The following is a 16,682-nucleotide window of genomic DNA, read 5'->3' as shown; positions in this document are numbered from 1 at the left end:
TCTCCCTCTGCGTCCTCCCTCTCCACCGGCTCTACATTCTCCCTTTCAAGTCTGTCTGATATAACTGATCACTAGCTAACTACTCTACTTATCCTGCATGAGATAAGATTCCCTCACTCTCTTCTCTCTTGACATGTGCTGTGTATTACATGTACCACACATAGCATCGTGAATAATGTCCACTTTGTGACGGGATAAGTATTCCGTAAAGAACACAAAAACACACCGCAAGGTCACTTCTGCAGTGTGTCCATGCAAGCATGGATTCAGGACGCGGGCTGTGATTTGCATGCTTCTGTTTGTCTGATTCAGTATCTTTAAACATAGCGGCAAAGTTTGTGCGTGCTCAGCAGTGGCCCAGTGTTTGATGTCAATACCCAGTTCCAAATGGGATGAGGGAAGAGTACACAGCTGGCTGGTGTTGATTGTCTGTCTGTGACTCAGATGTCGGCGCTGCTCTAAATTTGTAACAGAGTCCAATGTACGTTGTGTGCACGTTAATTTGTGTGCTGCTTTTATTAAAATCCACTGGCGCACATGAATGCGAAGCGTCGGTCAGCGGCGGTGAGAATGCAGAAGCATCCACCTTTGTTTTTTGTCTGTGCCAGTGTTTGTAGTGTGCCCGGTAAAGTGTCTGCGGTTTGTGGGATCAGTGGGAACCCACAGCAGAGGGCAGGTCATCAGTAAGGAGCACATCATCTTGTCTGGGCTCCCGGCAGAGGACAAAGGCAGTAGACGCCCCCTCTGAGGCAGCCGAGAACAAAGCATAAAATGTGCAGCGTTGCATTAATGCAGGTAGATAAAAAGACACATGGATTAATCTGTGTAATAGATATAGTGAAATGTGCTCTCTGCTAGTCCACTCAAAATCAATGACCATTATGTTTCCAGGACTGTGTAGAGAGCCTATTTCTCCTCGTGTGTACACTTTCTCTGTGTAATAGTTGCTTTGCTTAATGATGGGCTGGCGTGGCCCCGTGGACATCGTTTGTCCCCTTTAATTACCTGGAGGTAGAGATTGTTATTCATGGTAAGGGACAGGGGAATAGCCCTCTGTACGCCCCCTTCCCTAAGGCCTACTGCTCTGAGCATTGATGTGGGAGGATGTGCAGAAAACAGATGCTACCCCATGATTTCTGAGTGTTTGTACTAATGATGAGCTCCACTAGGCTATCTTTCAACCCTTTTAATGGTGGTTCAGCCTGATTTAAAGTCTGATTTTATGGATGGAGCAGTGGTTTCCAATCCTGCTCATCACCAAGGGCCATTCTGAAGCTCTTTTATACAACATGACTGTATTTCTTTCCTCTGCAGTCCTTATGTGGAGTTCAGGGCGAGTCTTGCACTGTTTGCTTTAGAAACAAATCAGTAGTTTTATTCACTGCAAATTGTGTATACTCCACACATGACCATCTTCCAAAACATCATTTTTTTTAGATTGATTTCCTTCCTGCCAGGTGGCCATTGATCGTGCGTCATTTCAATGAAATGTGAGAATTAACTTGCAGAGACTTGATATCTTCTGAGATCAGTAATCTAGTTGAATTGCGAGCACTTTGAAAACTCTCTTTGTTGTTGCGTTCAAGAATTGAGTCTTTTCAGATTTGAGAGTTGGCTGACATTGCTGACAAGCCGAGCTGTCGTAAAATCAAACCCAGAAGACAGACGATGGGAACGCATCCAGTTATTGAGAGGGTTTAAGAGAATTTTGTCATTTCTTGGATTCAAAAGTTTGCTAATGTTTAGCAAGTCACTTCTTCAAGTTCAAGCTTTGAAAGTGCTTAGAAAGTGTTTCTGAAAAAGTCCTTGGTGACAGCTACATTTTCACACCAACATAAGGCCATTGAGACAAAAAAAAAAAAAAAAAAAATCAGCTGCATCATCCTTGAAGAAATAGCATACACTGTGCGTTTATTGCCTTTACCTCAGACATCTGAATAATACCACCAAGACACACACAAGGACATCACAAATATTAAAGGTTCTTAGCATGGATATTGATATCATTGGCGAGACTGGTGTGTATTTCTTCCTCCTTGTCCCGTGTGTGACTGTCTGTCCTGCCAGTATTTAAGTGTAGGACGGGATGTGTCCCGGAGGCTGGCTATAATTCCCAGCAGTGTCCATCAGACCCCTGTCCCTGGAAGCTCTGACAGAAGGAGCTATTATTTTCTCATCGCCCTGGTGGCCCGTGTCCCCTGGGAGAGGCTTCACCACGTGACTGACAGCTCCGTAAACACGGGCAGCCCCAGGGTGACTGAGTGAGAGCTCACCGCAGTGACGCCCTTGTCCTGCCTTTTCTCCCCCTCCTTCCCCTCCCACTCAGACTTTTCATCTCCATGCCTCTCCGCCGTGACCTGGTCCACTCTCCAACCTCCACACATTACCTTCACCTGACGCCCAGGGTCAGAAGTCACCTGTGCTGAAGTGAGGTTATTTCTAACCTTGCCACCAGCTGACCAGAAAACAACCACCCCCAACACCCTGACACTTTTGTCATCAATTATACCCAGAGCCAAACCTCTTTTTCTCCTCGTGATATTTTCAATATTTTTAGATGCACTCTATTAGTTCCTTTAATGCAGTATCATAACAACATAGCAGAGATTGCAGGGGCTGCCCCATCCCTCCTGTGTGTGTGTGTGTGTGTGTGTGTCAGTAGGTCTAACTCCTGCGTAACTAAGACAGATGACTGTGTCAAGGTTGTTTCCCCACAGGGCTGGGAGAGTAGTTCTCCTCCCAAGCTGCTCTGCTTCCTCCACTTTGCGGGCTCCGTTGGGCCATGCTGCTTATTGTAATGACCTAATGTAGATTCAGGATCAGCAGCCAGGGGCATCCATCTACATCAGCGTGCAGGAGACAGGAATACCCTCTGAGTCTGTCTGCTAGTTTGTGTGTGTCTGTGTTTGTCTGTGTGTACATGCATGTGGTCCTGCACATCTGTTTTTTTTTTTTTTGGGGGGGGGGCAAAAAAGACATGAAAAAATGAAGAAATTGAGGCGCAGGATAGAGTGCAGACGTCATATGTTACATATATAGAGCAGTGTATCTTTTATGTAGGATTTTCTAGATAGAAAAGATAGGATAGAAAAACTTTAATGGGTAAAATCCCGCCGTCAGTGTGATTTGTATTGAAGTGAGGTGCTTTCTTAACACACTGCTCCCTGAGGATTTTAGTTCTTAGTTGTTCAATTTGTTATTGAGCCATTTTTTCAGTTTCTTACCTTTTTATCTGGTGACCAAAAAGACTTGTGTGATAAAGTGATGTAATCAACTTGGCAATGAAGCATCTAAAATGCAACCAAACATGGACGTTGGCTGATGTTCATTATTCAAGGTACTAAAATCCCAAGGTACTCAATCTATTTTAGTGCTTAAATTGTTGCTCACAGTGTAAATGACAGTTGGTCTTGGCAGTATCTTTACTTCTTGATTGGCATGAATGCTTGCAAATGATAACGACAGTGATCTTTTCCATTGTAACTCTTCAGCACTCATGATGTGAGTAAGGTGCAACCCTTGTCAACTTCCACCTGTAAGAAATTCCAACTCAGTTGTTTCTGAGTTGTCAGCATCAATTAAGATCCCCAGAGGAGTAAATGCAAATATGACAAAGCCCAAGGCCTTATGAGGTTGTTGATCTGAATGTAATGCATGAGCAACTTGTAAAGTCACACTACTCTTTTTCTGTTGGTATCCATTGATCAGCATTCTGCATTTTCTGTCTTATAACATTTTATTGTATCCCTAGATACTTAGGGATATTAATTGTATTGAATGACCATTTCATCTGCAGAAAAAAAACAGCTAATGTTCAGATGTGGAGTACTCCTGAATGCCTCAAACCAACTGTTATGTGCATATATAAATGCAGACTCAACCAGCTATTGTCTTTGAGCTATGTTAGCTTCTAATGCTAGCAATCTAACAGGATAGAATGATTTCCCAGAGATCTGCAGTTCTTAAGAGGTAAGCTGGAGGTAGCTGACTGTAATTCAGTACAGTTCTGTGCTGCTGATAATGATGCTTTTTGCATCACCTGATGGCCAGCAGAGAGACCATAATGATTTTCAGCCATGTTTAATTGAATTATACATATTAAATATAATAATGTAAGTTGAAAACGTAGCCTCTAAGAATAATGTACACTGGAAAGCAACATTTATCAACTTTATTGATCCATTACATTTGTTTCCATTTTCCCCATTTAGCCATGTTGGAGCCTGTTAAACCTCCATAAACACAGTCATTTTGTGCTGTGAGACAGACACGGTCCTGCTTGTTGTATCCATAATGGTCTTCCTAAAAACAGAAATCGCTGCAGACCTCTGCCTGCTCTGTCTTGTTTGGGTGCCATGGATGACTCTCGTTCTCATCATTTTGTGTTTAACTGACTCAAGTGATGATATTTTTTGACCTCTCATAATCCCCAAGCATTAAAACTCAGCACTCAGTAAAGCTTTTAAGAATGAGTCAAGTAGATATAATGATAGAGCAGCATCTGTAACTCGAGCATAGCCATGGTATTATGAGCGTGTCATTGCATTAAAAGAGGCAGATGTTGTGACAGATTTTTCAAATTCCAGGTACCTTGTTAAGTATATTTTAAATTTGCTTCAATAGGGTTTAATAAAGAGCCATAACTGTTGGAAAATTACAGTATAGCCTAATGTTTTAACTGCTTAAACAGATAGTTTCCAGTAGTATTTTCTATGATATCCTTCTCTTTCCTTTATGTAGGTACTTCATGTTTAACCTGTGTTCTTCCTGTTCTGATTTTACAAAGGACAACATGTAGAGGATAAAATGAATGAATAAAGCCATAAAACACAAAGACATGAGCTCTCAGCCTCTTTTCTCTCACCTATTGCCCTCCTTCCTGAGCCACCTTCAGGGTCAGGGAGGGCAAGGCATGTTAAGTTAGGAGAGGAAGGTCATAGCCTCTGAAATGAGCAGTTTGATTTTTACTTCAGATGGGTTAGTGGGCAGACCGGACAGAACCGGGCCAGTTTTATGCTAACGTAAGCTAACCAGCTCCTGGCTGTAGCTTTATACAGAGTGGTATCAATCTTCTCATCTAACTCTCAGCAAGAAAGAGAATAAACTTATTTTCCCAAATGTGAAACTATTCCTTTAAGTGTAAAAGCAGAAACACTTTGAACTTCTGTGTTTGAACTGTACCATAATTCTCTCTTGACATTTTATTAATGGAGGCAGTTTTTCTTCATTCTTTCGACGTCTCTGCCCTCATATGCCCTTAAATTATAAAATGCAGAAGAGATGTCAGACTGTGTGTGTGTGTATGTGTGTGTGTGTGTGTGTCACCATTTCAGCACAGTGTGGGCGTGTTCTGTTCTTGAGAGGATGAGATTCGAGGTAACAAGGGCAACATCTCAGGAGGCTGTAGTCTGCACTCTCAGATTGATACCCGGATCCTGACAACAAATTAACACCCAAACCCCCCCCACCCCACCCCACCCCCCCACCCCACCCCCCCCCACACCATTAATAACAAAGCTGGCCCCGTAGACGTGCAATACCGTAATGAGCCACTTTATGTTAATGCAGCTTCGCAGAGTATGTGAGTGCAAAGTTAATTCTGTGAAGTGTGAAAGTCCTCTTCGACAGATGAATATTCAGTTCAGCATTTCTTTCTGTTTGCTTGCCACAGTCAAAGATAAATACAGAGGGAGGAATCTGAAAATGCCTTTTTTTGTAAGCCCTGTGTAAACAAACACTAAGGAGGAGCCGTGTGGATGACAGGCTCTGTAACTGCCAATTTGACTTGGCTGGTAGTACCATTTCACGCAACACAGACTGGAGGGGTTGGAAGAGGAAGACGGTATTCTGGCAAAAGAAGGAGAGTGTGGTAGGAATAATGTTACCTTGAACTTATTCACATATACAAATGCTTGTGGAAAAATCTCAGAAAACACACTTTGCCCCTCTGTTTTAATTGGCTGAGGGAAAAGGAGGCCGTGGTCCCTGTCTGTCAATGTGTGAATACACTAATTAACTAGAACCTTGGAGTATTGTAATCTCTGGATTTTGGGGTATCATAATGTATTAACTTTAATTAAGCTTGTGAGCTATGCGAACTAATTAGATGAATGTGCTTATTTGTAATCTGGTTAATATGAATGCATTTTACACAAGCTCAAATCAGTCAGTGTTGCTAATTACAGTATGTGTGATAGCTCTAATTGGTGATTGTGTGTCTGCTTGTGAATGGTGCACTGGAGCTGCTGCTGCTGCTATCTGTGTGCCTGGCTTAGGCTAATGTGATGAAATCCTCATGGAGAGATGATGTGCTCTGCTGAAGGCTGACAGTCCCGAGGAGAAGGGCTCACCATGTCGGAGGCTTGTTGAACCACATACATGTTCAGGACCACTGCTCCTGTCTGTCAGCGCTCAGATAGCACAAACCCACTGTGTTCTCATTATCTACCTGAGCTTTGTTTTTTTTTTTTGGTTCCTGCGCTGTGGTGATCTTTGCAGCTGCAGCTGTTTATCCTTGTATAGTTTTCATGTCTCATATCACATGTTTGATCTTTGTCTGCTGTTTTCTGGAGCATGAAAGTTTACTACTATGAGTTTTAAGGGCCAGTGGTTTGAATGTTGCAAAGGGAAAGAAGAACTGCACCAGTTTCACAGCTGTGATTTAAACTAGTCTATCTCCTCACATATACAGAATTACTGAGACCACACCAGAAAATATTCATACTTTTACTCATACTCGTAAACTTCACTTGAAAATTTACAGTAAAAATAAAATGTCAGAGGCCTGAAGTAGGTTAAAGGGGTACTCCATTTAGTATTGCACTTCCCCAAAGCTGGAGCACTCATAAGAGACAAATTTAAAATAGAAAAAAAGTTCCCACACTTCCCATAATGCAACTCAAAAGCATCTTTCATTAGATCCCTCCCAAACCCACATGTTTGTAACACAGGCTTTTTGTTAAAGATCTGGTTTCCCCGACCCAGATGACCCTGATGATCAAAAAGCCTTATGACATCATCAGGGTTATTTTCTCAGACTTGACAAAGCTCTTCCACAGCCACAGAAGATATTACACGCCTGCTGTCACAGGCTGAATAGAGCTCCTCCAGACAAGTAAACCAATTACCGGACTGCCCTTAGGTTGGCTCTTGAGAGCGTTCACTGGAATTCTTTATAAGTTTGATAAATATGGGCTCAGAGCAGTTTTACAAGTGTTATATTATAGCAGAGTGTGTTGTGTTGTAGAGTAAAGGATCTTTTGTTCTACCTCTGTTTGCAGAATTAGCTCTCATACATCACCCTGCTCTGACAGCCAGGTTAACTTAGATGAATGATAAAATATAATTTAGTACACAGACAATAAAGAGTGTGTCAGGTTATAAATGAGCAGGAGAACATGTATTCTGAGGAAGAAAATGTGCCTGTGGCCCAGAAACAGACGCCTGCAGTCATGTTGTCGTCAGTCTGCCTGTGCGTTTCTGTATTCTGTTTATTCAGCTGGAGGCGTTCTCTGACAGCTGCGCCCAAATCAGCTCCTCAAAGTTAGAAATCATTTGAAGCCAATAACAGTCTTACACAACTACTGGTGTGACACCTCCTACAACGCCAGGGAACTGCCGCCTGCGATCAAACATCACGCTGAATAGATGAACAAGCAAAACAAGCTGTTACCATCAGCACTGTACACAGACTGTAAATGCAGTGGATGCCCAGACATTATAGTCTGTCACACAAGCCCCTCTGGAAGCCTTACCCATTTATAAGTTATTACAGAGAGCAGGTTGAAATTCATAAGGGCATACAGGAGGCAGAGGGAGATTGCCAGCCGCTGTCACTTACAGTGAATGAAACCTCTGCTGCTCCTGTCCTCCACAAAGTGCATCTGAAACACACTATTAACTTTCCCATTGCTGATGTCACTTTTTATTGCCCCGTGGTTTCAGGTCTTTTCTGAGTTGGCAGGCTCCGCTGCACTGCTCTCTAAAGCCAGATAGATGTTTGTGTCAGAGCGGAGAAATACAGTACTGATGGAGATATTATTCGGAGGATTTAATTTGCCAGAGTGGGTTGGCGAAGTGCACCTTTATGGTGATTAATGCAAGAAGGTCGCTGTGCTGTTTGTGGGGGAAATCCTCCTGGGTCTAGCTTGTTTATAGAAATTCAGAGTTTTCATGAATGCACAACTTTCAGCCCCAGGTGTATGATGACAAAATCCAAATTTGAACACCTTTGATGTATTTGTATGTCAAAGAATTCACAGTTGAAAGTGGGCTGTAATCTGTGTTCTTTAGCTCTGAAATGAAATGCGAGGTTAGTACGGTGGCTAGCCCACCCGAGTCAAGTTTCGATCAGCTTTATCTGTAAACCTTCAAACCTGTTTCCCCTTCAGTATTTTTCTGTGCCTGCTCCATGGTGGCTGTGACCTATTTTAAAGCTCAGTGTGTTAGAAAGGAGGTCAACAACGTATCTATATGCAGGAACAAGGGAAGTGGTACCTTGAGAATGAAAAAGCACACAAGTGTTTGAGCCTAAAGTCTTGGAAAATACCCCCCAGCTCCGCCCAGCTCCCTCCAGGAGACTGAGTAATGAGACGGAGCAGTTTATAGGATGAGGTTCATCACTTAAAGCCACACACACACAGACATATTGGTTTAAGTCAGATAATCTGGTTAAGGGAGAATCATTACAAGTATTATTAATGAGATAATATTAATGACAAGAGATGTGCGATTGCACCATGAGGGCTTAAGCCAGCCACCAAGGGACGCCGGCGTTGCTTTGCATATGGCAGAGGGTAAAACGCGTGCTGCTTTTGTGCGGGCCACAATAGTGAGTGGCATTTGAACATGCGCTTGCCATATTGTGCACGGGTAATTAACATTGCATAATCTACCTGCTTACAAAGCAACTTTTGTAATTAGAGTTATGATTGCAGCAGCATAATGACAGTGATTCTACAGCAGATAATGACTATTGTGCTCTTGGCAGTTGCTGCATTGTTTGTGCAGCGGACTTCTGACATATGGGACACAAAAGGACACAATAGCTTGGACTGACTGCCTTTGTTCCCACACAGGCAGACCCAATCACCGCAGACAAATTGCGCGCTTGGCCATCCAAATGATACTGGCACAGGAGAAGTGGCTCAGACACATGTGAATGGGCTCTTAATGTAAAAAACCTCAGCTACGTGGAAGCTCATGGACAGTGCACCTGAGCTCGCTCACAGACCCTACAGCTCTATAGTGATCTCTGACTGCAATAATACTGACGTTCCTCGCTGGGAATCAGCCTGTCTGCTGTGCCCTTCATGCTGCTCTGAGTGCATATTATAATACGGCTACAAAATTTAACAGAAAACCATGAGGAAAATTCTGCTTTCAAACATGAAACCCCACATTCTTAAGCTCAGGTCACTCCAATACAATTGTGTTTGTAATTAATAAATCCCTGTTTTCTTGACAAAAATTGAGCACTCTTTACAGCCTTTATAAGTAGGTCTATACAGTGTTTCTGTGCTAAATAGGATTGGATGTTTATATGGTAATACTGCTTCAGAAAAATCAAAGAACCATCCATCTGTCGCAGGAAAAAATGGAATTGTCCTTTAAAGAGATAGCAGAGCATTTATTCAAATAAATTATGAGTTGTCAGAGATGGCATCTTGATAGGAGGCACTTAGGCCTGTGGCGTCCGTGGCTGTGCTGTCAGTGGGGACAGGTCCATAGTGCAGACTGTGGACTAATCCATCACCGCCAGTGAGGGGGCTGGGGGCCAAGCGCTTGGCTTCTCCCTCCAGGAAATAATCAGCTTTTAATTTATCACAGATCACATTCATGAGAAGACGGATCACTGTGGGGAGGCCTCATGTGACCAGGCTCATCTCCCCAGTCACACTGGAGTGCTTTCGGCTCTTCTAATTTATTCTAATTTGGGTTTTACTCATATCATCATTTTGCCAGTTTTTTGTTGAAAAGACCTTTTACCTCTATTAAATTACAGCAATTTTAACATCTACCACAGATTATAAAACTTCCATCTACAGAGCAAGAAGGGTCTGAAACAGTTTCCACCATTAAAAACATTTCTAGTGACTGGTTCGCACCACATGACATGCAGTAACTACAGAAAGTGGGACAGTGAAGCAGGGTCTCTCCCTGTGGAATGGATGGAGCATATGCTATTATGTAAGTCAACTGCAAGGTGTCCTAATAGCTTCAGATCTGTTTCCTCTCCCTGTGTGTTGCCACAGGAGTGTGGATGATTAGTGGCACGACTTGCAGAAGCACAAGAGATGTGATCTACGCTAAGGGGGAAGGACAGTTCAGCCTCATGTTGTCCACCCTCCCCACCCATCACTTTACAGAGCCCAGGCGGGTTAATCCTTTTATTGTAATGAAGTGAAGGGGCATAATGTACTGTGAATGTGAGATGCTTAAGCCAGTGTTGGCATTTTTATGAGGAAGGAGTAGCCTCGGTGACATAGAGAACAGAGTGCTTGAGAGGCGCAGGAACTATCCATCAAAACATGATGCTGACATAAAGCACAACACAAACGCACAACACAACACTGAAGGGGATTTGTATGCGTGTCTGTGCTTCAACACAAATTCCCCTTATTTCTCCCGCTCTCCCATCCACATGTTCCAGTGTGATTTTCGACCAGTTCTTCGGAGCCGTTTGTCTGTAGATTTGAACTAAGCCGAGTTATAGTAAAAGTGTTGAAAATGGATATTTATGACTCACTGAATCAAAATGAGTTGCACACACAGATTTAATGTAACAAAATATGTTTTACCTACTACTGTAGTTGCAATAAATTGTTGCAGTATTGGAGTTAAAAGCTAAATGCAGGCGCTACTCTCAGACTGAGAAATCAACAAAAATCATCATCATTTGATCAACATCACCACAGATTTTCCAGATTCCACTCAGCCAAAAACTGCATGAAGGAACATACTGTACTGTAAATATGCATATAATAAAACAAAGTCATACATACATTTATTAGGATTGTTGGGTGTGTACGTTACACCGATGGCCACATCATTTGGCCCCTATGAATTCTTATTCTAGAAAGATATTGAATAAATTATACAATGACTCTCCACTTTTGCATTAATATCTTCTACTATAAGACCTTAAGTTAACCATTAACCGCTAACCAAGTTTTAATGGTGCAACCCAATTTAAACTATAATTCACTAGTTTGAAACAATAGTTTTAAAAGGATTACGCAAACCTTGTACTGTTTTTACAAGTAGTTAGTGCAATCAAATAATAATAAGTATCTAGTTCCTCAACAAAATCATCTCACGCAACATAACCATTAAATAGATTTGCTGCTGCACCTCAATGAACTGCAGCCAGTGATTCATCAAATACTGAGCAATCCCTCTGCCTTCTCTTCTTTTGTTCGTAGCCTCCACTTCTGCCCCTGCTACTGTCGCTGCATGTGTTTTACAAGACTATTATGAAACATGTAGTGGCACACTGTAATGCTGAATTCTGGAGTCTAAAACTTAGTTGTTGATATTGAACTTGAATTGCATAATACTCTCTGCTCTCTTGTGGGTGGGTTAATACTAGCAGTGCAGACAAATGTAATATTGGTTGTACAGAACCAGTAGAGAAGTACATTTCTTCTTATTCAGCAAAGTACAGTACATAAGGGCAGCTTATTGAAAAAAAAAAAAAAAATCTTTATAATAGTCACACAGGCAAGGCCAATTCCAGCTGTGCCCAGCTGTGTTGAGAAGAAGAGCAGAATAGGAATTAATACACATATGTCAAATAAATAAGAGGTTTGGATTATTTAAAGTCTGTCTGAATATAACAACCACACGCTGTATTATGCTGAGAGAGTTGCTGGACACTGTAATTCTCCCTCCTCTTCAATGCCTGTGTAACATGACTGTCAGAAATGAGGGACGGTATCTGCAGCTCTTATCATTTCACTGACGCTAATATTCAGCAGCCTCATTTAGCTAAATCAGGTGGGTCTTTTTGACCTGGTAGCTGACTGTAGATTTATTGCTGGTGTTGTGTCCTGAAAACAAACTTGCATGTGACTGTACCAGGATGTATCCCTCCACTGTAGGGCAGCAAAGAAACACTTTTGGCTAGAAACACAAGGAGGGATTCTACACTGAAAAAACAATAACTGTAGATAATACCCAACAGGTCTTATATTAGCTTCAGCTAATATAAAGCTGATTGGATTCACATGATCAGTCCTGTAAGTATCTTGGAGAAAATGTGATGAACAATAACCAAAAATCATTTCATTCTTTTGTATTTTACAGGAGGATTTTTAAAAAATAGCTCGTATTACAAAATAATGTTGTTTTAATGTTACAGCAAACCATAAATACTCTTCAGTGTGTTTGTACTGACTGTGTTAGTTCTCCTGTCCTCTTTGCTGCATCCTGATACGTTTGCTTCCTGTTCTGCCTTACCTCTGGTTTGTCAGTTTAAGAATGTGCAGTGTGCTTCAGAATCACAAAAGCAGAAGATGAAAGAGAAATAGATTAAGCAGTGAGGTGTAAAGGTCCCAGTCAGAGGTAATATGAAGTTCATTCTTATTCTCAGAGGCCTCCAACTAGCTTACCCTTGAGTTACCTGCAAATCCTCCCTTTAAACATTTCGCCTGAGTCCTGTCCAGGTTCAAGGATGTTGCACATGAGCCCTGCATCCCATTAGCGCGTCGGTTGAACTTCTGTCATTTGCAAGATAAATGGGGAAAAGTTATGTATTTGCTCATCTGTCTGATCTCTGCTGAGTTTAAGTGCCTCGGTCATGAGGAAGCCCCCCGATGAGAAACCGCAGGTTTTGAATGACATAGTCTCGGTTTAGTAGGCATCCAAAAATCAATTTGCGGGCAGTGAGTGTTCTGCTGATGGTTCCTGTCTTTTGTGGGAGTTGGTCACTGAGCCAGCAGCAATGCTTCTTGTCACTGCCTGATTAATTGGCTTCAATCCATTCAGCAGTCATTGAGTCAGATAAAGACAGACAATAAGGGCTTTTCATTCCTCTCTAACTGAGCTGGTGGTGAATGCAGAGGAGGCCACTGAAACAACTCTTGTAAAACATGCTCATTTCCTCTGATGGAAGCAGCTTTAATAATGACGACAGAGGAACGGTCATTGATTGGGCTGTGATGCATCTTTACATACGTGTTTGTGGTTTCCAGAAGGGAGGGCTCAAATAAATCTTCCTTTATCTCTAATCCATCCATTCATTAATCAAATGGAATAGGGTGATGAGTTGAATTACAAGTCCAGCTCCCCACCACTTGCTTCTGGGTTGAGGAGGCTGTATCACCGCCATGTATCCCACATTCCCAAACCGAAGACCCTTGGCGCCCACTTGTCACAGCCATCTCCTGACTGGTAATTGGGTATTTATCAGATTGCCTGCAAGAGGACAATGCAGTGTTTATCTGACACAATTATCACGTAAAATGAAGGGGGGGGGGGTAGTCCACTGCTCCTCCAGGATCCTGCTGTGCTGCTGGTTGAGGTGGCCAGGAGGAAGTGAAAGCACTGGAATCTCCTCTTGTGTAACCACAGGGACTTCTTTATCGGACATTTAGCCGGGAATATGCATGTCATCATCATCACATGCAAATGCCGCAATTGTGCAAATACAACACATAATTCTTCGGGCTTTGCTGTGACATTGGAGGAATGAGAGGTGATGATAACACACACTGCAGCAATGAGTTCCCCATGGTTGAGATCTGATAGACAGTCTTTTCAGAGGCTCTTCTAATTCTGAGACCAGGAAATGCAGAAGTGTCCACTGAGTACCTGAAGATAAGAAGCTATAAGAGCAAATTGGTATGCTTGTGCCTCCTTTCTCCTGCAAACCTATTACACAGAGGAGAGTGAGAGAGAGAGAGAGAGGGGAAGAAAGGGCTGGTATAAAAAGAAGCAGCTGCCAGTTAAAAGTGACAAATAGTAGGCCCATTTGGTGTTGCATGAATTAGAAGGACATGAAAGTGTTGAAGAATTAAAGGGACATTTAACACATGATTGGAAGTGAACATAGTGGAGTACCATATGTAGTGGAGAAAAATGTGTTGTACAGTGCTACACCTTTGTGAGCATTGGCAGCTTTGCTAAAAGAGTGTTTTTTTTCCCTTTTTTATTATCGCATATATTCACCTTTTTACTGAGAGGAGGCGATATTAAAAGCTCTTCATCATCTCAAAAGATGCAAGGCTTGAAGGGACTCTGTCACCACTGTAGAGCCTTACGATAAAGCTAGTCCATCATATTTTAGTTGAAGCATATCCAATTCAAGGAGTATGTCATGCTGGGGAAAAAAAGGTCTGCGAATAGAAAATCATAGTGCATAGCAGTGCAGAAAGGAGACTGTGGAAGAGAGAGAGAGAGAGAGAGAGAGACGGAGAAAGAGCAGGAGACGGAGAAAGAGCAGGAGACGGAGCGATAGATGGAGCAGCCGAGGCTGCCTGGCCTGCTGGATGTAATCAAACAAGGGTGAACAGGTTGTTCCACAGATGGCTGATCCGGACAATCCTCCGATTTTTTTCCAAGCTACAGACGGTCCCTGTCAGTATGCGCAGGTGATGTCAACGCGGCAGCATTGTCTCGCACACACCACTAAACTCTGACGCTTTTGTCTCACCTGTCTGAAATCAATTTGACATGGAGGCATTTGTTGTGTGTGTGTGTGAGTGTGTGTGTGTGTGTGAACAAAAGGAGATACTGAGCATAAGTTTAGCAACAGAGAAAGTCGATTCACAATCATCTTAGCATTCAGACTGAACTCTCTCGGGATTATAAATTATGGATTCAACTGCCATATCACTACAATGTAAAGGAGCTCAATAGAAAATTGAGTCATTTGTCATGATTGCTTTGTGTTCAATAATGCTTTAAAGTGTTATTAGAAATGGGATGTTTTAGGTATTGTGGTCACGCTGTTTTCTTCTGTACACTGGTATTTTATTGTTTTCGCACAATGAGTTGAACATCCCTTTTTATTTTTTATTTTTGAAACCCAGTAAACAGAGAGATATTACAGTAACCAGTCTTTAATTGTTTTATATTTCTCTTTCCTCAGACTGATGCCTCGTGATGCCAGGACAGTGAGCAGCACAATGCATAGCACGTGGTTCGGGTTCACGCCCCTCTTCATCATGGTTCTGCTCAGGCTGGCCCAGGGCCAAGAGCTTCCATCAGTCCCGGGTAAGACACATGATCTTTCTCTGCATGTCGTCTCATCAGTGATAAAGGCTTCATGGTCTGGCTCCATCATCATGGTCTGTCAGTGAGTCTGTGTGATTGTCTGACTATTGTAAGCTTGACACCTTTGCCGTAGCCTCAGTGATTTATTGTTGCCATGAAACTATAAACCTCAAAGTTGGAGGAGTTACATCAGTCATTTGGCACCGCCATTGTTTTATTGTTCTTGGCAAACAGCAGCTCATATTCCTTTATAGTCTTTGACAGAAGATTTTCTGAGACAACTTACCTGCCTCAGGAAAGACATAAGCATTTCTTTTGGTGTGACATTATACAATGTGAATGAAACATTCCTGATTCCCCAGAAGATACACAGCTTTCAAAGTTAATAGTTCCAGCTATCCATACGAGAACATAAAACAGAATGCATGTAGTACATTAGAGGTATATATATACTGTGGATCCTCTGTGGCTTGAACGCTGTCATGTCAAGTTTTGTCAGTACAGTATGTATACATCTGGTTTACAACCTCAGCACTCTCTTCTTCTCATTTGAGTCTGTGTTTTGGCTTGAGTTGACACTGCACCAGCATATGGTAATCGTTTATGATAATATTCTCTCTGTGGCGGTCATTTTTAAAACCCCCAAACTCAGACAGTTTCCTTAGCATCCAATGCCGCCACTTAAAACACCCATACATACAACTGTCATACATCTAATTCAAAGAAACACTAAAATAGTCTCTCTGAATTGTAATATGTTGAATTAAGAACTTGAGAAGCTCACTGCTGGGCTACAACACATGCTATCTCAACACACTAATACTTGGGAAATGTAGCTAAATGGAAATAGACGTAATTATACATGGTCTTCCGTCCTTTGATCTTCATCGGAAAATGGAAAATGTAATAAGGTGAAACAAAGATGTGAGGAAGTCGAAGAAAGAGATCTGTGGTAATGTCTGTTGTGCTCCTTCTGTTGATCAAGTTTAATGGATTTTAGTAAGATCTGCAATATGTCATTGTGTTCTCTCATCAAGTGCCAAGAAGTGTGCACTTTTTAATCAGTTGTGCCAGTTGAAGATACTCTTCAGTTTCTCTGTAAATATCTCACCACTGTTCCATGTCTTGTACTCTGCAAAGCTCTTTTTTTTTTTTTAGATATATAGCAGATACCGTTGTTTGGACATGGCTCAGTTAGACCTTTTGAACGAATGTGTTTGAAGAAGTTTTGTCTCTAAGACCTGTCTGAAATAAGAGAATCACCTACAGATGTTTAATGCCACAATTGGCAGTCGCATCAGTTACACTATGTTGATTTCACCCCCTTTCCGGCCAGTTCTCATCAGACAGGATGACAGCTCCATGCAGTCTTGCTTAGCGGAGCATTTTACACCCGCTGCTTTCTGTTATCTGCTCATTCTGGCTCCTTTGCCTCCTTCTATTGCCTTTCACCTCTCATTCATTTT

General features: G+C 42.1%; 1 protein-coding gene across 1 annotated transcript in view; it reads left to right on the top strand.

Moving 5' to 3' along the window:
* Positions 1–16,682, top strand: part of robo1 (roundabout, axon guidance receptor, homolog 1 (Drosophila)) — a 218,489-nt gene that overhangs the window by 5,704 nt on the left and 196,103 nt on the right. Inside the window, exon 2 of the mRNA XM_071496345.1 lies at positions 15,092–15,216. Coding sequence (XP_071352446.1) covers positions 15,096–15,216 — 121 coding nt within the window. The 5' untranslated portion in view covers positions 15,092–15,095. The remainder of the gene's footprint in view (positions 1–15,091; positions 15,217–16,682) is intronic.

The sequence above is a fragment of the Trachinotus anak genome, unplaced genomic scaffold (assembly GCF_046630095.1).
Source record: "Trachinotus anak isolate AG129_WGS33_773 ecotype Australia unplaced genomic scaffold, CSIRO_AGI_Tana_v1 ptg000014l, whole genome shotgun sequence".
Classification (NCBI taxonomy): Eukaryota; Metazoa; Chordata; class Actinopteri; order Carangiformes; family Carangidae; genus Trachinotus; species Trachinotus anak.
Note: the sequence above shows the minus strand (reverse complement) of the source record. Positions and strands in the feature narration are given on the sequence as shown.